Genomic DNA, 24,179 nt, shown 5'->3' on the forward strand with positions numbered 1-24,179 from the left:
ATTCCTAAAATTACAGAGAGAGGAGAATTTAGATAATCAATTAGGAGAACTCTTCAAATGTTTGGTAAGACTAAACCACACACAAAATCCCTGCTTGAGTCTGAATTAAATTAGTAAGCCTAACAAAGAATAGAATGTATTTTGTTAGACATTATTTTCTACTTCAGAAACAAATTCAGTGATTATTTTTTTTTACAAAACACAGCCATTAATATACAAGAAAGGGCTGTGGCTGAGGAGAGTAGATAGATCAGCTCCATTAAAAAAATAATCTTTACCACTATTAGTCACACAAACTTCTGTAGATTCTGATATAACCCGACCTTTTATTTCTAAGAGATACCAAGAGATACCATGATCTCTGGAACAAAGCATTACTTCTGAGTGAAGTGAACAATAATTTGACAATAATTATTTAAGGCAGGCAGGAACATTTAATCTCTAGATAAAAAAAAGGAGCATGAGGATTTCGAAAGAAAAGTTTAGATTGAAGAGAGAAAACTTAAGTGTTTAAATTTTGAAAATTCATTACACAAGAACTATTGCATAAATGACCAAAGTACTACTTTTCCAGCCTTTTTATAGAATGCTACTTAGAATGCTTGTGTCAGGATCTTACCTGTACCTGCTGAACATCATCTATGTGTTGTTTTTCTGCTTCTAGCACAGTAGATTTCAACTCTGATTCTGAAACAAACACACACACATATAGGTTATATATACAAACACATTTCATCACTCTAAAATACACATTAAGGATTTAATCAAAAGAGGATAATTAAGAAAACATAGCCATCCTACTTTTCTAATTATCCACTTAAAGTTAATTGCACATATATATATATATATATATAAAGTGAGCCTGTTCTCAGTGTCCAATGTATTTATTATTTTTTAATTATTATTTATTATTATTATTTAAAATTCAGCATTAAATGGTATCATCTTAAAAATATAATGCATAAATGTCAAAGAACTCTATTTTGACTGTCAAAATGTCTGATTTAAAGAAAAGCAGTTACTTACAGGTTTCTTATCTACATGTCACCAAAGCTTAAACAATAATTCTTGTGATTGTTTTTCACATCCAGTCTCATTAAGAAGTATTATATAAAATTGTAGGAAAGCTTGGGTTTATAGAGACCACAAATATAATTCCAGTTCAATTGCCCTGCAACAAGCAGGGTCGCCATCCACTAGGTCAGGTTGCCCAGGGCTCCATCTAACTCTGCCTTTAACTTCAGGAATGGGGCATCCATGACTTCTTTGAGCAATTTGTTCCAGTGCCTTATCACCTTCTGAGTGAAGAATTTCCTAACATCTGATCTGCATTTTTCTCACTTCTTTTAGTTTAAAACTGTTCTTGGTTCTATTATTATCAGGCTGTGTAAAAAAAACTCCATCTTTTTAATAAGCTCCCTTTAAGTACTCAAAGGCTGCAATGAGATCTTCCCAAAGCCTTCTCTTCTGCAAAGAGCCATCTTCTTCTGCTACAAGAAGCCATAAGCGGGATGATTACTGTTGGCAGCTATGTCATCTTTTTGACATGGCCCTCCTGATCTGCCACAAGATTTGAGATGGCCACTAGGAGGTAGACAATGACAGAGATAAAAATTGTATTTTAAAAATGTGCTTGAAAGACAATTAGCTTCACTAAAGAAAGTAAATTTGGAGAAATATCAAAGCAATATTATTCCTTGTCTGGCATCTCAATAGGGCAAAATAGTCATGTATACTTATTGTGTAAGTGTACAGAAATTACTCCCTAGAGTTAAGGGCATTCAAAGTGCAGATGTAAAACTAACTATTTACTTTGGGTTCAAATTGAGTTAAAAACAGCATTAATTTGGTTTTCAAGACTTTGACAACATTATCCATTTATATTGAAAGATAAAACAAGAATTCTTCATTCTTTAACTGTTTTCTACTTCTGAATAACTAGTAAAAATCCCAATGAACGTCTATTCATTCCTCCACTGAATTATCTTATGTATATATACACACACACATTCTATATAATATATAGAATAAATATACTATATAATAACTTATATATAATATATATAAAAAACTAAAATATTATCTGCACATTTTTCCTAGAAAATGGACATCAAAACAAAATTCCAAACAGGCATTCTTTTCTTAGCTTCAAGTTTTTGTTTATAAACTTTGCCTCTAATGTTTACATTGCATATAGTAATAAAAATACAAATAAAGAATAGCTACTCTTCATACAGAAATTTAAATCCTTATAAAATACTTGCCCCTTCCACATATCAAAGGCCACGTATAAAAACAGTAGTCACACATCATGAGAGAAGTGTGAATATTTCAGGTTCATGTGCAGTATCTCTCACTTCCATTTTCTTCCACATGGCAAATACACAATCAAACAAAATCTAAATTATTTATTTACTGAGTTTTTATTTATTTTACTGAGTTTTTCTGAGTTTATTCAGAACATCTAATTTTTCCTTTTCCCTCCATGCATCAAACGGCAAATTTACACCAACTGATAAAATTCCAGTAAGTCAACACAGAAAGTAAATTGATGACTATTTATGCTCCGTTTAGAAATGGTAGCAATATGCAGTTTTCCTTTTCATCTCTAATTCTATTTGCCTAAATTTCTGCAGTATTTAAGAGGGTAGTGACTGAGATAAGGAATACACATATACTGCACATTTTATATAAGTATAGTAGAAATAATTAAATATAACAACATTGGAAACAGCATACAAAATGAACATATTTAATAGTCTGTATCTGTATAGTTGAAACACTATCAAATAAGTAAAAATAATAACATTCTGTATTTCAAAATACATTTAATTCATTATTCATCTGGACATTAGAAACATCAAACTCATTGTTTACTTGCACTAGCCTCTGCCATGCTAAAATCTCAAAGTAAAATAAGGAATAAAATATTCCTCTTTTTGTTTTCGAAGTCAGTCACTCTGATTACATATCCAATACCTGAGTCTCCAAGAAAAGCAAACCAAAGTACATGGCAATGAATTCATTTACCACATATGGCACCATTCATATTGAATACAAAATAAAATAAGTAGTTCAGCATTTAAGATGATACCATTTAATGCTGGACGACTGTGATAGTCCAGTGCTGGATCATCCCACACCCTGAACTGCATCAGTAAGATGCATGCATTAATGTTTCTTTGACCAGTAATAGCATTGGTTTGGTAAAAGTGTAAAAAGTCACTGCATAAACAGAATTATATAATAACACTACATTTTTTGTTAGCATCACTTATTTTGCTTGTGACTGCATAAATAAAAAAGTATTGCCAACAAATAACATCCATGCAAGGAATACTTAGCTCTTGTTCCAGAAAAAGTGGTCTCAAAGAAATGGAAATCTGAAATTAACTCCACCCAAATACTACAATAAATATTTAGAGATATGTTGAAATGATGACTTAATTCTTCAAATTGAGGGGGAAAAAATAGGAATGGTTGGTAACTGAACAAAGGTATGAGATCTGATAAAAATGTATTAGTCAGCAGATGCCAGGTGCACATCTTGATTGCTAAGAAACATAGTTTTGTTTTTTTTTGCTTAATATTTTTTATTAGATTTATGCTATCTAACAGATTTTCTGATGCTAACCCAATATCTTCGAAATCAGATCTGTTAGAAGTTAAGATACTAACTTTGTAGCTTGGATTCTAAAAGGCAGCAGTTCCCCCCACTGTCATATATACATCTTGTTCAAGTCCAAAAGATATACCTGCTTCTGGAATTTTAAGTCTTTGTTCTTCATCTGGAGGTTTGGGTGGGGGCCATGCAGATGAAATTCTCCTTGGAAAGCTTCCTTCAATGTAATCTGATGAATGTGTGGGTTGGCTAACTGCAGCCCAAGTATAAAGCTGGTCTTGCTGTGGTCATAAAAAAAAAAAAAAAAAAGATTAAGAAATTCATATATAAAGACAATATCAAAATATAAATGTCTTTGTTTCCAACGTAGAGTTCATTATCCATCCCTATGTCAAGGCAGGTTTCTTTTTATACTCTCCATCTTGTGCAAAGAATTAACATAAACCTATATTGAAAGAACTGAATGTTCTGATTTTGAAATAACATCTATTAACAACAGGAAAAACTAACCTTAGTTATCTACATGCACAAAAAGAGACTAGAATACAGTTCAGCATTTTTAGAGTGTGCGAGCAACTCCAACACCTTTCCTTAGAGAGACAGAAGTTTCTGTCCGGCATGACAATGCTACTTTAAATAGGGCTAGTTTACAGTTTGCAGAAAGGATAATTATTTTAATCCATACTCTATTTTACATCATATTTACAAACCAGAAAAAGAAACCGAATATTCTTAGGATCCTTTCAGAATAAACTGAGCTGAGATGTTTATTCTCTACAACTCCGGTGATTTGTTGTTTTACTTATATTTCTGTATTGATAGACAAATTAAAAGGTAAGTTTGCTTTTAAAGGCAAATTAAAGTGTTCTTAATCATCTGGTGTGAGATCCAAGCACATTCTTCAATAGCTTTCAACTTCATCCATTTTGTGTAAGTAGGAGACAAGCAGAGTCTCTGGTAACAGGTTGAGCAAACAGTTACTAATGATTTCAACTTGAGAAAAGGTTGGCTGATCACATTCAAGTAGCTTTAGTTGCGATTCCCAGTATGCATCAACAAGTACACCTTGAGGTTAGATCTTTTTAATACTATAAACTTTACAAAAATAAGTCCCAGCAAGAGCATGAGTCTGAGCATTTGGTCTGGAATAATGCGAAAATATTGCACTAGAAAATTAGATAAATCAACATAAAGAATAAACATAATGATATCCCTCAACATCATCTTCTTTCAAAGATCACATTTATGGTCCCCGTTTCACACTCTTCTTAGCCCAATATCAGTAATATGTTTTGCTGATATTTCATTTTTAATATTAAACTTTTTTTTTTTTGAAGACAGATCCTAAAGTATTGAAGACATTTGTGTAACATAACACAAATATTTTTGAAATATTTCCACTCCATGTGACTAAGCTGCTATTTCTTTAAAAGTAAGTTGTGATAAAGTGGTACAACTTTACTCTAATCTGAACAATTTAGAACATGCAAATGCAGGTTATAAAGGAAAAAAAAAAAAACTCTGCTGCAAATATATTGGAAAGAAGTTTATTAAATCTTTCCAGCATGAAAAACATAAGAATCCAGACACAATCAAATCTTCAATAAAGGCAAAAATAAAGATTTTTATCCATTTATACAAAATTACATCAAATTCTTTACTTAGACTTTTAAAGGGAGAAAGCATTAATGGCTATTATTTTCTCACTTCCTATTCAAACGGGCAAAGTTAATGCAAATTATTCCAGTAACTTGGTACTTTCCATTTATCCAATTTATGCAAATTTTTGCTTTTTAGAAGATAAACATTTCAGGTGTCAGCCTAAATTTCAGTAACACAAGAATAAAAGGGAGAAGGAGAGAGAGGGAGACCTGTGAATACTGTGTGAAGAAAAGGAAATGGTGCTAAATATTGCTATTTATCTTTTTCTTTTTTTTCTGCACCATCCAAATCTCAAAAGAAGAGGAAAATATTTCTGAAACAAACCAGAACAAAATATTGCTGCCCACTGTATTGCTTAAGATCGGAAACATTACACAATCCAAGAAACAAGGAGAAGAACAATCTGTGCAGTGGGTTAGCTGGGTAATCACAATTTTCACCAGGCTTACAAGTAGAGTTATAGAGAAATAAAATAGAAAATGACAATTTATTGTAGATTATATTGACATAATATAAATAGAAGAGAAACTATTCCCAGACATGATATTTCAGTATCTTGAAAGATACAGTATAAACTTTTAACAAATAAGCTTTGATGCATGATTAGTCTACTTGAATTTTAAAAAACATACAAACAATATCTTAGAATAATGGCACGATTAGAATACATTATCATAGTAATGTAGTATAAAGTACCTGTGTTCCAGTTGATATGATTTACAGTATGTAAACTATGAACAGTTACGACATCAGACAACTCCATCCTATACTCCTAAACCTTGGTTACTACAGAAGATTTTTTGTTGTTATTGTTGTTCGTTCTGCTTGTTTTTGAATCTTTCATTTTCTATTTGACACAAAGAAAGATGAGGGAAGAGTCTGCAATGTAATAGATACTTACAGAGATATATGACAACAAAATAAAAATGCATCACTAATTAACATATAAGGAAGGTATTTAATAACACCTGGTTACAGACTACATGTAAACTTAAAACAGAATTTCAGAAATGAAAATTCCTTTTCACAGAAAAGTAGTCTGAAAAACTTGCCAAGTTGATATTCTATAAATGGCACTGAAAATGGGAAAAAAATTAGTCCTATCTTCACTTCCACACAATCCAAGAGACAAATCATTTGAATGTCCTAATTCTTAATCTCTCAACATATAGTCCAAAATCTCTTTGCCTTTAGTCTGTAGCTCCCTCTCAGTCAATATAGTAATATATATTTTTCCAAAACTGATACTGCTACAAATTTGCATGATTATTGGAAAATTTTGTTAAAGGCTATATGCAGTTAATTCTGTGATGCTGAAATACTATTCAAGCAAAATAAACAACAAAAAAAAATCTAAGTAAAGAATCCATGTTTTGTTTTACCATTAATAAATTTACTATAGGGATACATGAAACTACTGACTTCCACCTCCAACTTCTGTAATATTTCCTCAAAGACAGTTTTACTATTTATCATTATAAGCACAGCAAATTAATTCTCTTACCTTGATTAAGTGTTGAGTACATCTAGAATTTCCACTTTGTCTTGCTCAATCTCCACTATTAAAGAGTATAAAGATTTTGGATAAAAAAAATAATCTTACTACTGAGTGATCCCAGTCTTATTTGGACTCATTTCTGTGCAGACATTGAGAGCTTAAGGCTCTCTGAGTCCAGTGCACTAGATGTCATGTCACGTGGAGGATTCTGGTTTTCACATATCCTTACACAGCACTTTCCTCTGGTTCTTAAAACTGCATAGCATTTGCACGTGGGTGAGGCAAATTGCTAAAGGATCTGATGATAACTAATCAATAGACATTTTACCATTTATAGTAGGAAGTGTTGAGAATACAGCTGTACACAATCAGGTCTGTGGATTAACTCACTCTGTTCCTGTAGCTTAAAACGAGATTTCTAAGGTAAGAACTTTTCTAAGAGCTTGCTTGTTCCACACTGTATGCAAATGTTTGTACTTTAAACAGCACTATCTTTACTGCAGATGGAAGAGAAATATTTCCTTTCAGAAAGTTTAACCATTCTAATATACTAAATATACATTTCCCTTTTCCCACTGCATGTAAGTAGTTAATTGGACGAGCAAGGTTTTAGTTTGAGAAATTAGAGCCAATCCACCTCAGAATGCTCTTACCAGCAGGAGACTGCTTTATTTTAAGCAGCTCTTAAAATAAAGAAATCAATACTATCAAGAAAAGGGAAAGTGGTTTACTTTTTGATGAGAGGTTCAGTAGCAAAGCTCCATCTAACTACTGTTAAAAAAAAAAAAAAAAGTGCAGAATTAAACACAGCCCTCAGCTTCTACCACCTTTGGCTGTATTAGTGAACACAAATGCCTTGCAAACCTGAAAAATTAGCAAGTTAGTCAGAATACTGTAATATATGGCTGAAGTAGCATTCTATTTCCATGAACTAAATTTGTGACTAAGCACCTTAGTTATTTCACTGACTTGCTTCTTTTTAAGAAAACTAAGGTGCCTCAACAACACACTGAAGTACCTCCCAAGTTCCACAACCCATGAACCACTTCTTTCCACTGATAATTTAGAAAAGATTTTATTCTCATCAGCAAAACAGAACAAACTTGTTGATGGCATCAAACTTTGTTAATCTTTCTGTCTCGTGTTTAATGGATAAGAAAGGCCAACAGAGCAAATAGCCCTGGTTAGGGCTATTATGGGAAAATGTATCAGTTTTAAATTTCAACAACTATTCTAATTCAATTTCAGAGTTACTGCTCTGGTCTTCCTTTTACTCAGTTTTCTGGTTTTAGTATAGCTTGAAAGATTGAACTTCCACATTTACCTGATTCTCTCACAATGAAACAGAAGAATCTGAAGATCTAGTCACCTTACACATGAGACTCAAACTTTCACATGGAAGACCACATGCCACGACTACTAGCTTACCAGCTATTACTTAGACCACCTGGATGTACGTACTTTCTCGTTTGCTTTGCCAGAACTAAATCTCTAAAGTAGTAATAATTTCAACAACTGGACAAAATGCAGATAAGTACCAAGTACAGTCAAAATTTCTTAATAACAGTGAAACTGAATACAGTTGCCTCACTTTGATAGGAGAATGTCAGCTTTTATTGGTGTCCAAAGAATTTCAATCCTAATATATTTTGGAGGCTTTACTGATGACTGTCCATGTTCAGCCACATTTTAGCTCCTGTTATACATCATTAATAGAACTAACAAGACCTCTATTGAAAGTTGTAATTCTATTAATGTCTGCAGAAATTGCCTGGAATGCATTCTTTCTGAAGATGAACTGTTTAGCAAGCTCAACCTTATGTTGATTTCTAACAGGATAATATAATGAGGCAACATGCAAAAAACATGAAGATTACACCTACACTATATAATTATTAAATAACATACCACAGTCATTCAGACTGACAGTCTTCCACAAAGCATTAATTTATTATATACCTTTCAGAGAGTATATTTGATTTTCATTTGAAAGGAGCACTTTTGAACAAGTCACAGCTACTAAAAAGGAAGAAACTGAGCGGGAAAACAAGGCTACAGTAACACCAAAAAACTAATAATTATTTGGAGAACATTCTTTGAATAGGCTTTCTTTAATCTATCCTTCTAAAAGTTTTGCATTCACCAGATCGGTCTTTTTTTAAAATATACTTTTAAATTTCTTTCATAAAAAGCAGAATGACATGCAGTGAAGATAATGTGACAAGCAAAAAGTCATGATACTCATAAGCCAATAATTAGCAGCTCCTCTAAGGGGGAGGAAACCAGCAAAAAGGCAATCACATTTTTAGAGAACGAATCTGCCAATGTACATTATTCTTCATTATTATAAAATAAGTAGAAAAAGCTGGAGTGAAAGCTTTCATTGCTGCTCAAAAGCAAACATCTTAAAAATCCCAATCTGTCTACTTCTGTTAGTGTTAAAGCTTTGCTCAACTTTTATTTTTCAGACTAATCTTTTATTCTGGACATCTGTCAGATATTTTTTTTTTTCCCCCAAAGAAATAGCTGACAAAAATAGGCCAAGATAGAACAAAAAAAAATTCTTATCACAGATCTCAACTTTCTATTACTGGACTACAACTTGAAATTTGACAGAAAGGTCACCGACATTTCAGGAACATGTGATTTCTTACCATCATTAAAATCCATCCACAATCTGACCAGATTATAAATATCCTCAGCAAAAATTTTGTGAGAGCTGCTAGCTTTCTGACAATTTCATTGGGTATTCTTTTGTACTTTATGTTTATCATGTAGTAACAAAGGAATGAGCACCAGTTCCACACAGCATAGCCCACAGCAGAAATACAAGTGCAAAAAAAAAGGCAAGAGTTGTGAAAGTTGTCTTTAATCTTCACGTATTGTCTAACACAAATCAGTGTGGAAAAGAAAGAAACAAGATCAAATGAGAAAAGTAAAGATTACAATCATTTAATGGGGTGAAACAGAGCCCCACATAAAAGTTTGGAATATCCCAAGAGAAAGAAAAAAAGAAACAGTGCTCTGCTGTGTTGCTGAGAACACAGGCAGAGGTTTCGATACTTGCACAACAGGGAAAATTAAAGGTGGCTACTGGACATGAATAATCAAAGAAGATGAGAATATAATCAGTGTACAACTGCAAATATTTCAAGCCACAACAGAGTTCTGCATTAGCCATGTTAAATTAAACATGACTTTTAAATAATCTGTTTACATTCATCTCAGGCCACGAGCAATAGATCTCAGAGTGAACAAAACATATGGAATTATTTTCATAAATTGTAATCTCTTTTTTAAAAAAGTGTGTGGGACCACATTAAGCAAAAGAGGAATAACAGATTTTATTCAACATGAAAAAGAAATACAAAAAACATAGCTAAGTGAAAACTCAGAAATACATGTGATCAGTCACAGAAGGAAAAAAAGAAGAGATTCAAAGAAGGATTTCAGTGGGAAAAAAAAGTTGGCAATCCAGCAAAAAACATGCTGAAGGAGTGACTTAAGAGACTTTATAAGAACCAGACTGAGACAAAAAAAAAAAATCGAAACATTCCCATGAGTAACTGAAGGAATAAGCAATCATGAGAGTTGGATGTAGCAGAGTAGGAGGACAATGAGGTGGTAGTTAAACCTGGCTCCTACCAGGACAAGGATACAGGAGTTTTGCTGACAGCATTTTCAGCTGAGTAAAAAGGTCACCTGGCCAAACTGAAGGGGATCCAGCATGAAACTGGAGGCAATGGCTGTTAAGCGGCACATCAGATGAGCTCAGATGAAGGAAGAGCACGGGACTGGCTATGCTCCCAAATCTGGGGTAAAGAGACTATTGCACCTCCTAACTATAGATAGGCAAACTTTTAAACACTGCTTATGGCTAGTCTAACTCCTCTGTCAATGGTTGGATAACAGTAAAATCCTGTTTGTTTGTTTGTTTTTGGGGGGGAGGATTTTTTTTTCCAGCAAATATTGTAATCAAAGCTCTAAAGGAGATAAGATTAACTGAATCTTTGCTAAAACCAGGAGAACTGAGAATACCGCTAAAACTGTTTTAAACAAATTGACAAAACATATTTTGTAATAAACTGATGAGTATGTGAAACCATAAAAGAGAAACTTTCAGATGTAACGCAATGTTAAATCGCCTGAATAACATTAGTTTTATAGTCATACTCCATTGTCAATTTTCCTCAATTTATCTCCTCCCCCAGAAAAAAAGATCCTCTAGTTTGAAAATACATTCAAGGTTGTTTTTTTTTTTTAAAAGCAAAACAATAACAACAATAATTCAATGTTGCTATAGACATTTTTAGAAAAGCTCGGTTATATGGGAAAGCTTGTTTGTTTTAAGAATATATACAGACATTTATTCTTTGCATGCTCCTTTTATCATCTATATACTACACTACCCTTCAGCAAGACGAAAAATATTTAAAACATCAAAAATACTCAAGGTCTCTCATATCCACTCCAGTCATTTGCTAACCGTATCTAAGCAAGTTTCAACTTTATGTGTAAAATAGAGATGATTTGATAAAACTCTGGTTATCTCCAGTCACATAATTTGATGCACAAACTAACGCTAAAATTTCAATGGAGAAGTTCACAATAAGTTCACTGTAAAAATTCAACTACAGTATCATACAGTAGAATTAAATCTTAATTTTGAATTTATTATCAAAGGGGAAGAATAGTGTGTTAGGCATTGTCTACAACACTATCCTTTCTTAAATTCTGTAACCATATGCAAATGCCACCAATAACAGCACTGTGGCCAGATAGCTCAAAGGCAGAGATAACAATGTGGTTGGAATGCCAGTAAATTTATACTAACTCTTGCCCGCTTTTGCATCCAGTGCCTTTTCAAGGGGGGCGGGGGGAAAAGAACTGTCTGTGCTAGATGTGTAATTTGTGATCCGTTTACTATGTGCTCTCTTTGTTTTGCTTATGACTGATTTTTTATTTATATTTTTTTGGTGAGGCAGCTATTAGATTTAAATATTGGTAGTCCTATAAAGCACCTGGATTCATATAAATACTTCATGTAAAAAAAGACTAAAAAAATACAGAGCAACAGTGCACAATAAGATATGAGTTATAATGCCAAGAAACCAAGTAAGCTTAACTATGTACATAAGCATATGTATGTGAGATCAGGAAGTTAGCTGGCAATATATAGAAAGGCAATTTTCATTAAACAGGCTAACCTTCTCCAGACTGATTCTCTCTCCCAGACAATCATAAGGCACTGATAAATTACATCCCTCTTGGAAAAACAGACAAAAGAAAACTTATCCAGTACTTACATCAAAAGTGGGTGTGCTTTGCTGGGCACTCTGATTACATGGTTCCCTGAAGCAATCGGTGAATGGAAGTAAGAGTCCCAATGCAATAATACGAGAACATAGCTTTTCTGCTTCTTCTTGCGGTGCATTTTCCTGCTGGCTGAAGAGCTTTTCCAGCAGAGTTCGTCCTGCCAACACAATGACACAAATCAATAAGAATCTGTAGCTATCTACGGAGTACAAAGATTAAGGCATTACAATGCTTATTGAAAATCTCAAGAAATAAAAGAAATCAAAAGTCTATATTAAAAATCTTGTGGAGAAAAGCACCTGATAATAAAACAAACTCTTCATATCTAATCATTGGTCTGATCTGTAGCCTGATTAGTTGGGATGTTCAAGAAAGGATACACTTAGCTGGCTGCATTGTAGAGCAGGAAAAGCAAGATTTGTTACTGAAGCATCAAATTCCTATTATACAATTACATTTTTTCCTGATGGAAAAAAAATGAGATTACTGAGAATTGAAACTTTTTTTCCAAGAGTGTCGCACAAAGTTATCGTGGAATCAAGTCTCCCAACTCTTGGAATTGGTCTTTGTTTTTTTTGAATCAAAGCAATCTTAGACTTCAAGAAATTGTGCTTTAGTACTGTGGAGAAAGTCTCAAAAGAATAACAGCAGCAGTGACAACAAAAAGAAAAATTGATAACTACTCAGCTTAAAATGATATTTAATACAGCTCCAGCAGAGTGTTCCAAGATAAAATGCAGTGCCACAACCAGCAATACAGATTTTAGAGAAGTAAAACTTTCCAAGATTCAGAAAAGTGATCCATTCCTGTCACAGGGCTGGATTTCATGATCAAAGGATTTTCACTGCTCTCTGATCAGACCAGGAAAGGAGAGCGTATGATATAAAGCACATTGGAGGAGACAGTGCTAGAGGTCTGAAAGATCTTCATACTCTGTAGATGTAGCCAGGAAGAGACTTGAAAAAAGTCAGTAATATATGCAAGCTGCAGTACAATCTACATTATAAGAATACTAAATTACTTGATTAAGTTCCAAAATGTCAGAAGATGCCAATGTACGGATTTACAGAATATAAAAATAGAGCTGAAATAGACCTACTGGAAGAGGCAGAGGGAGTAATAAAGTTAATCACATGTTTTAGTATGAACTAGTTGTGAATGTAATTTGTACCTAAATCAGTTTGTATAGTCTGCTTTTTCCACTTACTCTCTGGAAGACAAAGTTACTTTCCAGAAAGAAAAGTCATTACATTAATAAAGCAATTTGGTGTCATTTTTTATGGTGTTGTTTTAACTGAATAAAACTTTTTACTTGTAAAAATGCAAAAAGATTTCTGTTAAAATTTTATTCAAGTGCAAAATTTTCAAGGCTTTTTAAACATGAAAAGGATTTATTAAAAACATCTGGATGTGATTTGAAAAAGATATTGAGATTTAGCCCAAAGTTTCTGTATTATTTTAACTTCATGTGGCAATTCAGCCTAAAATAAGCAATACAATAAAACATTAGAGGTTATTTCTAAGATTTTCCTCCCCACATCTACAAGATCTGATAATTCTAAAAGTCCAAGTTTCCTAGCCTTTTATTAAATACGTTTCTGTAAGCCAGGCAAAGGAGACATGGTTTTTGTTATGCTCTGATCAACTTGCTGATTAGTTTGCCTCTGTTCCTTTGGCTTCATCACCTATAGAGTGATGCCGTAACTGCTTACTGAACATATGCCTTTATTTATCTAATGATAGTGAAATTTTAATGACTGTACTGTGAACCAATATGTAGCATTCCTGGAGCAAAGCACATGATATTATAAATCTAATAGTGCTAACTGAAGTTCAACAACATGAAAACTCACCAAGCTAAATGAGACTACAAGTAATGAAAAAGAATGGGGAAGTCGATACTTCACATTTGTCTGAAATACACAGAACACTACACATTTCTTCATGAGATTTTAAATATTCAAAATTCATGTATAGCATTATAGGTTATGACTTCTTTTTTTCCCCAGACATTGCAACACTTAAAGAATTTTGTCATTTTAAAAGAATCTTCTCCTGGATGTGCAGGAGTACATGGTCAGCCACTCCACGCACTTCTGCTTTAAGCTAATGAACAGGAATAATATCTGTAAATGACAAGACAGGAAATTATACCCTTTACACCCCTCCTCCCCATCTACTCATTCATTCCCTAATTTCTTAACAGTCTTGCTCATGATCAAATACTCTGTTAGTTGTTCAGAACCTTAGTATTTACTCAGTTTAATATGTATAGTAGTTATTATATATTGCTGCCTTTTAACAACTTTCAAGATCAGTTTAGGATTCTGAAAATATGTTAAAAAAAAACAAAACAAAACAACATGGATGAACTTCATTTCTTTGTATTACTCTGCATTACTTATGCCATTTTATCCATCTGTACCTGAAGTGTTCTCTCTAGTGTATTATCAGCCTTTGAATATGTAGGGTAGTAAAACTTATTTAATGATGTTAGCTACTACTTTTTAATTTTTAAGCATCAGTCATTTAAGTGCAGGAAACCTGAGAGTTATTAAACTGTCCTTTGCAACAGATACACAGAATTAAAAAAAAAAAAAAAAAGAAGTCATCAAGACAAAGGTAATAATGTTTTGATATATCTATGCTCTAACACTGTGTGCACTCCTTGCTCTTGTTGTGGAGACCTGAGGACAGAGAGAGAAATTGAAATTCCAAAAAATATATTTAGCCAGCTCTTTTAGCACATTTTACTAAAAGCAAGCTGAAACACGTTTGATTTTCAGTGCATACAGAAATAGCTCCTCTGTGAACAGCTGTGAAAAAAATCCCTGTATCAACATTATAACATAATAAATTTAGAGCACTTAATGAGCAATATATTTAAACCCATGTCAAACCACTGATTTTTTGCATCAAACTATCTAGGGTCTTATCAAAATGAATTGTTATTTCAAGAATCAGAAAAACCTTTCTCTCACCAAAAAACAGAAAGCCAAAGGTATAAAAAGACAGCATGTTTTTCTTAAAATGGGGTGAGGAAATACTTTACTGAAAAAAAGCATTTCAGTACTGCAGAATGCTATTCATTTTCATAAAGCAACTTCATCCACACCGCAGGGTGAGTCCCTGCAGTACAGAAGTTCCAGACAGGGCTGAAGCTTTACATACGACCAGGACATATAAAAGCCACCTCTTACTAGTAAGTAGCTCCCCCCCATTAACCTGTATTCCTCCTGCCCCTGCATTCAGGTAAAAGCCATAGTTTTCACTGTTGTGAAAGAATTCCAGCACTGAAGTCCTTCAAAGTCTTTCATAGCCTATGGATGCCAGTGGGCTACCCCGTCTTGCTGCCATCTGACTCTCTGCTCTCCTGCAGTCTTGTCAAAGCAACATTATGCAAGGAGCTTGTGAAGCAGAAGTCATATTTATAATTTTGATACGCAAAAGACAAAGATTATATTTCTGTGGAGTTATAGTAAAATGCCTTCTTTAACACCAGACTCAATAAACCAGCTTTGTTTAGAACTGGAATTGGTTTGCTAGCACCCTATCCACACTACACATCTGGAAGTAATTCAATAACAATATTTTGACAACTTGCATAAAATTGGAAATGCCAGCTTTACAAATTTAATCCCTCAATCCCTTAAACACCAAAAAAAAAAAGTCACAGAGGTATTTAAGGCAAAAGTTGAGTTCCAGTCAATTTCAATAGCAGTATTTTTAATACTTTCTCAACAGGTAAAGATTTCTTCTCCACCTCCATGTCATCTACTTCTTCATTTCATATCCATTTGGATGATGCACTATGATCTTGCCAACTCCTTTGTAACATTACAGTTTTTCCCCCATCACAAGGACTTAAAACACTATCTAAACCACAATTGGAAACAACTGTAGAACATGCAAGTCATTCACCAGAGAACAAAAACTCACAAGGCCTAGCATAGTTTCCTTTCATGCTGTCTCCCTTTCTCAAAAAACACATTTGCAGTTCTTGAATGTTCATCTTCAACTTTAGGTTTACTGAAGCTTTATCTACTGGGCACAAGCCCAGACAAAAATCAAAGATTGTCCTCTGCTCTGGAGAGGTGTCTATTTGTATTACTTCCCCTCACATGCAGCAGCAACTGCTACTGTTAGTAAGGATAATCTGGACTTGTTTGTCTGCTGTGATCTTGATCGACTCATTTCTGATAGGGAAGGATGCCTATTTTAGAAGGAAATGCATTTGGTTTGTCACAGCTACCTTATATTCCAGGACATTTTTTTTCTCCTCAAGCAGTTGCAAAAGTGCTACACTTTAATGAAATATGGGTTTACCTTAGATTGGACTGCGTATGGGGTACCAAACATTAAAAGCATGTTCAATGCAGTTCACAGAAAGGCACTTAACTAAATCAGTTCACATTATAGCTTTCTTCCTGTGCACTCTGCTAAGAAGAGCAATAAAACCTTTAAGAGCAAGCAATACTATAAGCACATTGTTGTAGGCTTTGGAATTATATATTTATCCAGGAAAGAGTGAGGGATGGATGAAGAAGTTGAACAGAAGAGAAACAGAATAAAGAACTACAGTAGTCACAGACATACTGGGAAAAAAAAACCAAAAACACGCACTGATGTACTGCATCACACCATTGCTTGCAATGTTTCACTGAGAGGACTGTTGTTACACCCTCAACATTTATCTTTAAATATGTGGTTCTTATTCTTCCATTGCATTTGCAAAAGCCTGAGAGCACAGCTGTCAGTGAGTAAAGTCAAGCCTGACAACCACATTAAGTTATAGTTCAAAAGCTTTCTCTTCTGCTGCTCTCCTGTGACAATTAGACCTCACTTCTACCATTAGCAGAGCAGCTGCTTCAGCAAACCTTAACCTATACAGGCCAGAGACGGTCTTTCCACTTTGATTTCTCCCAGTGAGAAGGGAATGACTGCAGTGTAACAAATCCTGAAAGCCCTACTCAGATTCATGCCATAGATGACTCATACACATACTGCTTACATCTTCAAGAACTGAAATCAGATTGCAATTTTTTTTTTCCTTCCTTCCTCTCCCTCTAATTTCAGTGATATCATAAATGCTCACACAGGAAAGGTCTTTGATAAGCTTTGAAGCAAGAACTACCATGGGCATTGCTCTATTTTTGGAGCATAAGACAAGAAAACAGGAAAAGAAAGATGATGAAATGGTGTATATCTATGTAGCATATGTTTTCTATTAGCCTGAAAAAAAATACAGAAAGACAGCTGTAGCCTTATTACGATTTTTCAATTCACACAGGATTACAGATGCTAACCTATTTCTATAAATTTAAAGAAAATAAAATAGGGGAAGTAAAAAAGCTGATTTCCACAGCAGTTAGAAGTTAGGTAATGCAATAATTCCAAAATGCTTTCTGTCTCCAAAATGTTTACTGTCTCTTTTTCTTCTACTATCAAGATCATAACTTAAGCCTAAATTACCTGGCAAAACACCTAAACTGTGCAGCATTAAGTGCTTTCTAGAATGCTGGAAGAGCACAGACATATCTGAGAGACAAAGATACTGTAATGACTACATATAATTCCTCAAATACTTCATGGTATGAGTTTTTCTCATCAGATTTCCCCAAAATGCAAAGCAAAACATTGCTGATGAATGCCTAGTGTAAAGCTGTCACACTTCATTCTCGCCCTTCTGCTGTTTAATGCACTTTCACATATTAAAGAATTGTAAGACTTTTGATCCTTGAATTATTAATATTTAAATTTCTCCTTTCACTTCATATTCTTTTCAAATGTCATAGTTTTCAGCTAAACTGTAACAGTCAGCCTATATACAATGCATAACATACAGCTGCTGAGAGTTCTTCAGTGGTACAGAGGAAACTTGGAAAAAAAAAAAAAAAAGAACTATAATTTGTTCTATTATTTCATGAGAAAAAGAGCTGACTATGTTGGTCAACCCTGCACAAATGCATCTTAAACATATATTTCCATTTAAAAATATTTAGTCTGTTACTCTCCCGAAGACTGACCTGAAAGATTACACCCACTATTCCTGGATTAGAGAACTCATTTATTGTACTTTTTCACTGCAAAGCTTCTAATCCTCTGCTGATTTAGAGTGGAATATTTTTCCAGATCTCTTATCCTGTGAGGATTTTGTTTGTTTGTTTTCTTAAAGGTGACTGAATCTTTACCAACATACTCTTCCTTACAACCATGTAACAGTTTTCTCTCAATTTTGTTTTAGAAGTCACAGAATATCACCAAGCAACAGGGCAGCACATGCAACAAAGCTTCGTAACAGCAAAATAATAATTGAATCCTTCCACTATAAAGATACATGGGAACGAAATACATGTTAGTTTCCAGACAACTTAAACCTTAATAATTGCAAAATGTGTCAAGATCTAGGGTGATGGTAGAAATTCCCATGATTCCAGGATATGATTTCTGTCATTATATTTCATTCCACCTTTATTTCAATGTACTGGCTAATAACTACATTAAATGCCTGTATATTTCTCCTTTTTCTAAGGGATGAAAGAACAGTGGATTTCCTTATATTTTCATATACTGTAAAAATACATAGTATCTTATTCTAGTATTTAAAGCATTACTAAAATTAGGAATGCATTAAAATGCCTTAGAGGCCTATCCTTTCTTCCTTTGATATTCCGTTTACAGATTTTCTGTCTCTGTTCACATGGATTATAGGAACTGAGCCCACAAATCTTATACACATAAGCCAAAAGAAAAAAGGCTGTTTAAACAACAGAATTAGGAAAGCAACATACAAGAACACTATTCTCCTCCTTCCAGTTTTCTATTCCTTCCTATGCACTGTTCAATATAATTTCAAAGTCAGTAGTACATATTTATTAAAGACAAAAAAAAAGTATTTCTTGCTGGATTGATAACATTCATAGACTCAAAAAACACCAATAATAAAACCGCCTGTGATTACTTTCTCTTCTGTAAATCCTGTATCTTATTATGACAGTAAATATCATGATTTTCTTATGTCAAGCTTCCCAAATTCTTTGGCACCTCAGCCTCCCTCCCATTATAGGAGTATGCTGTTAGAAATTCTACATGAATAACCGTGACTGGATATGAGATATATTATGGAACTAATATATCTACTGAGCAACTCAAGCAAGTAAAATTTTTCCTTTATTTCATTCCCAAACTTATCTCCACTTAACTAAACAGATTCTGGATTGTGCAAGAGAGCTTGAATAACCATATCCCTGAGATTTCAACTGACTCAACTAGAACAAGTGGTCCATCCCAAAAGGAGAAACATAATACTAACAGCTTCAAGTGTTCAAGGCAACCCTCAAAGACCCAGGCACCTTGTGCTGTGTCCCTTTAGTGAGAAGGGTGCAAGCTGTAGCTCGGAAGATAACCTTGCATTTGCTGCCACTCTCAGTATCATAGCACAGAAGAGGTGGCAGCAACACCTCACACAAACAGCAATGACATTCTTCCAAGCCCTGACAAAAAAGGCTGTGGTTTACAAAAAAAAACAGAAAATGAGATCCCACAAAAAAATCAGTTGACAAGGAAATATCACATTTAATAAAGTAAAAGGCTACCTCGGAAACGATTTTACAACTGGAGTTTTCAAATAAATAGCATTCCACAGTTGAACTAAGCATCTGTATTTTTAAACAGCAAGCCCAAGAGGAGCATGCTATGAGACATGGCAACACCAAGAATTACAGCATTAACTACTCCTGCATTGTGAGAAAATCCTACTGCCTGAGAAAGCTGTCACTGCCATAGGTAGAAGTGGACCAAAACAAAGTCGTTCTTCCATAGAGGAAAAGAAAATACAGTCCTTTGCCCAAGCCACCAGAAATTTTTGTCTTTGGGTAAGAGATCCATAGGATTCTGCTATGTATGGATTAATTCCTTCCTACCAACTTCTGCATTGTCTAGAAAGCAGCTTCACATAAAGTTATCAATGTAGTCTTATTGATCATTGCTAAGAAACCATGCTAGATTATACTGTTTTTCTTTAGTCTTTTATCATATGCCCAATAGTTAATTATATCATACAGTTTCCTACTGCAAGATTCATCCCAAAGCCTTGCTTATTGCTGCAGCCTAAATTGAGAGGACTGAAATGGCATGGAACTTTTGCAAGAACATAATACTTTTTGAAAAGCAGGTATTAAAACTTGGCTATCACCAGAGCTTCTAACTATGAAGTATTTGTAATGGTTTGTGACAATTTTTTCTTAATTCTTGCAAATTAGGAAGTTTCTAAGCTCTCCATCGTCCCTAAGGCACTCTATCTTCCTAACTTGAACACTAAGCTCCTTAAGATTTTGCTTCTGCAGTGGTTAAGATTTTCTATCTCCCACTCTGAATATTCTAATATGACAAATACACTACTCAGCATAAGCCGGGACAAAGTATGTATATAAATAAAATTCCTTACCTACTACATGTATTCTATCTTATATACAGTGAGAGGTAAGAATGTTTCTTGTTATGTCCCAAAATGACTTTCAAAAACTGAATTTTAAAGCAACAATTGCCCAACTATAATGCAACAGTGGTACACAGTACCAAAAATACGAACAAGATGCAAACTTCTGAAGCAGTATTTTACATTTTTATTTCTCTTCAGATTCTAATGCAATAGCACTGAAAATTACAGAGGTACATTACTAAAACTCTCAATATATGTCCATCAACCAAACCTTTTAGTTACTATATGCATCTTTGGCAACTTCCAGTTTGCATTTCCTAGGTGCCTAGGTTCCTCTCAGTAAGCATTTAATTCTGTTCTTTTTTATCCTTTTAGTTTTGGCAGTGATCTGTGATGTGAAGGTGCCAGGTTTTTATAGGCTGCTGGAAACACACATTTCTCTGTCCAGCTCTTTTAATGTAAGAAAAACCTCTGATGTCTTTTTGGGCAGCTGTCAGTAAAATCTTTTTTTGTCAGTCCAAACTGATACACACAGTGTGATGTTCTTTGCAATTCAACTTTGTAAAACTTTTGTTTTTTAACTGTTCCATGTTTCATTTGTCACTTAACAAAGCCTGGCCTACCTCTACTTTGAGCATTTTAAGTACTGTTACAAGCAGCCACAGGTCACAAAACACAACTGAACTAGCAAATCTATGAAGTGGGACACAACTGATTTCTTTTAATCTAGACATTATATTTCCAATGTGCTTTACTTTCTTTCGTATACAGGAACCATGCAACTGAAGTGTAATAATCTCCACCACCTTGAAGAACTGCTGACTTTTTTGTTTTGTGTTTATACAACACATAAAGGCTTTTTTCCTTCATACCTAAAAAAAACTCTAAACAAAAACTGGCAAGATGAAAGCCAATAGAAAAAGACTACATTCCACAAAAAAAAAAAAAATAATAAAAAAAAATATATATATATACATATTTGTTCAGATATATTCTTCTAGACTTCATCTAAACAAAACATACAGCACAAGAGATTTGCTTAAGTGGGATTTTACGTTTTTACTGATGTAATCATATTTTTCTCAGCTATTTCTCAGAATACTATATTGTCATGACTCTACATGACAAAAAGTGTTTAGATCCACACCCTGTACTATGAAGACAATATGTTTTGGAGTTTTTTTTTTTTTTTTTTTTTTTTTTTTTTTTTTTTTTTAAATGAAAACGACTTCTGTTTCATGACTGCTAGCAGATGTTAACAAAGTTAATTATAATGTTAATACAGCATTGCCTTCTTTTTGTGCAGCGACTTTCTCCCTGTCAGTGCTAGGAAGAGGAAAGGATAAAACAGTTATTTTTGCCCTGGTACATACTACTTATTATGCATTTCAGGGGATGCCTGAGTCAGATCTTGGTGCCAAATAAACTCTAGAATCAAAGCTACGCCCTGTAAATAGTTATACAATAAATGTATCTGTGCTTCTTCCTGACTTGAATTCATAACAGGTTCAGAGCTCTGGTACTTCTGATAAGTTTCATATAGATCCCAAGAATGAACTTTTTTTTTTTTTAAACTGACAAATAAGAATATGTCAATGACAAGTTTCATTTCTGACAATGCTTTCCTGCCAAAATTTAGCGCATATGTCAAAACACCAAAATTAATTTCCCAAGCAATTTTGCCTTGTGTACTTGTATATTTCCATTTAATTTTATGCACATTACGATTCACCATTACATCTGTGATGTTGCATATGCAATCTCATAACCACTGCCTCCTACCATGGCAAAATAGCTAGCTGCTTTAATAAGTTCCACAGTATAAGCATCCACAGATTAAAAAAAGATATATTCTGTATTTATCTGAAAACACCACATCAGAAGTTTTAGCACACTTCCTACTCATCGTCAAGGAGCATAGATGTGTCCATCCACACAAGGGAAACTTTATCCTGGGCAGCAGCAACATGGAAATCAAATGAAGGATTGTGGCTTTGTTATCACAGGCCTTCTTGTTGTCACTAACTTCCCTCACAGGAACATGAAGGTATGAATTCAGGAAATTGTTGCTGATTAAAAAAGACCCAACAGTATGGCATTGCTCCTTCAGTTGCCTTTTCTGAAACAATTAACGATCTGCAAATGGCCTTGTATTAACACTTGAAGAAGGTGACTGTCAACTCCTCACTTCCATCACCTTCCTTGCAGTGTCTCACTGCTTTGGCCCTCTGATCCTTGTGTCAACTCTTCTCATTCCCACAAAGGACAAACTGTATTCATCAAACAATACTGTTTCAATCAAGCAATAACTGCCATATTCCACCTAACCACAACAGAATTATGCATTAAATTGGGCCTGAAAATAATCAGTCACAAAAACACTTAGATGTATATGCTTCATCACCATTACCCCTTATGTAAGTTCACATTTTGGCAGGAGTAATTTAGAATACTCTTAGTCATATCCTGAGTTTGGTTTAACTAACAGCACAAACAAAATACCTTGACTAATTGTTATTCTCACACTTTCTATTACCATGATTCACATTAGAGCTTGATCCTTCATAGGCAAGCAGCCTAAAATATTCAGAGGTACTTCTCCATGCCAACATTATTTTCCTTTAGCTACCACAGCACAGAGGAAGAGTGAGGCCTGATACAAGAAGTAGGATCAGGCTGTTTTTTTTTGTTTGTTTGTTTTTGTTTTTGTTTTTTTTTCTTCACAATTTTTTTAAGAAGCCAGACATCTGGAAAACAATCCAGGATTCACTTCAGTCCCCATCTCAAAAATTTAAAAAAAAAAAAAAAAAAAGCTAACAATTTAGTAACATTTTAACAGAAAACAAGGCATATTTAGATACAAGAAACAGATTCAAATTAAAATTCCATATACCTATTCATACTGGAAGAATGGCTTGCTCTTTTCACAAGTTAAATCAGTGAAGCAAATAAGGTCCGTTACAACTAATTCTAGCCAGCTCCTATTCCACTGAATAGAATACTAGTGCTAAGCATCAGATACAAACAGCACAACAAACTTTTTTTTGTTTTGTTTTGTTTTGTTTTTTTTTTTTGTTTTTTTTTTGCCTTTACATTTCACACCTTAGAACAGTTCAGCAGGCAACCAAGAAAACACACTTCTAGTTGAGGTGTAAGTCAGGCTGGCTGCAAGACCTCACAATACTATTGCTGCCCAGGTAGACGTCGTCTGGAAGATGCAATCACTCAACCCCATGACCAAAACTTGTTACTTCCAACAGAGCTCCAGAACATCAAAGTACTAATCATAAAACTCTATCAAAACAACACTGTGGCAGCCTTGCATTCCAGTGACATTACCCACATTTCTCTGATTCCCACATTGCAGTGCTGGCACAGTATCATTAAAGCAGCTTATCAGCACTCAGCAGTTTTTCCATAATGAATTGCAACCTATCTTCAGACACATTTTATTATAGCTGGGCATTCCCATCAGACTCTGAAAGGCAAAACTCAATGGAGTGCGAGATCCCATATCACGTAAGGATTGCTCTTGGACAGTTAGAATAGGCTACGCTGCCCCACCACCAGATAAAAGACATTCGTATTAGTGCTAACAAACATCATCAGTGAAAGTGTAAACTGTAAGAAGTCCTAAGTA

The 24,179-nt window shown here is 34.1% G+C and overlaps 1 protein-coding gene across 1 annotated transcript in view; it reads right to left on the bottom strand.

Annotated features, from left to right (window-relative positions):
• FMN2 (formin 2) overlaps window positions 1–24,179 on the bottom strand; it is a gene marked incomplete at both ends in the record, with an annotated part of 139,944 nt that overhangs the window by 109,974 nt on the left and 5,791 nt on the right. Inside the window, 3 exons of the mRNA XM_079532834.1 lie at window positions 620–681; window positions 3,756–3,903; window positions 12,089–12,255. Of these exons, the coding sequence (XP_079388960.1) occupies window positions 620–681; window positions 3,756–3,903; window positions 12,089–12,255 (377 nt within the window). The remainder of the gene's footprint in view (window positions 1–619; window positions 682–3,755; window positions 3,904–12,088; window positions 12,256–24,179) is intronic.

The sequence above is a fragment of the Tetrao urogallus genome (assembly GCF_951394365.1).
Source record: "Tetrao urogallus genome assembly, chromosome: 2".
Classification (NCBI taxonomy): Eukaryota; Metazoa; Chordata; class Aves; order Galliformes; family Phasianidae; genus Tetrao; species Tetrao urogallus.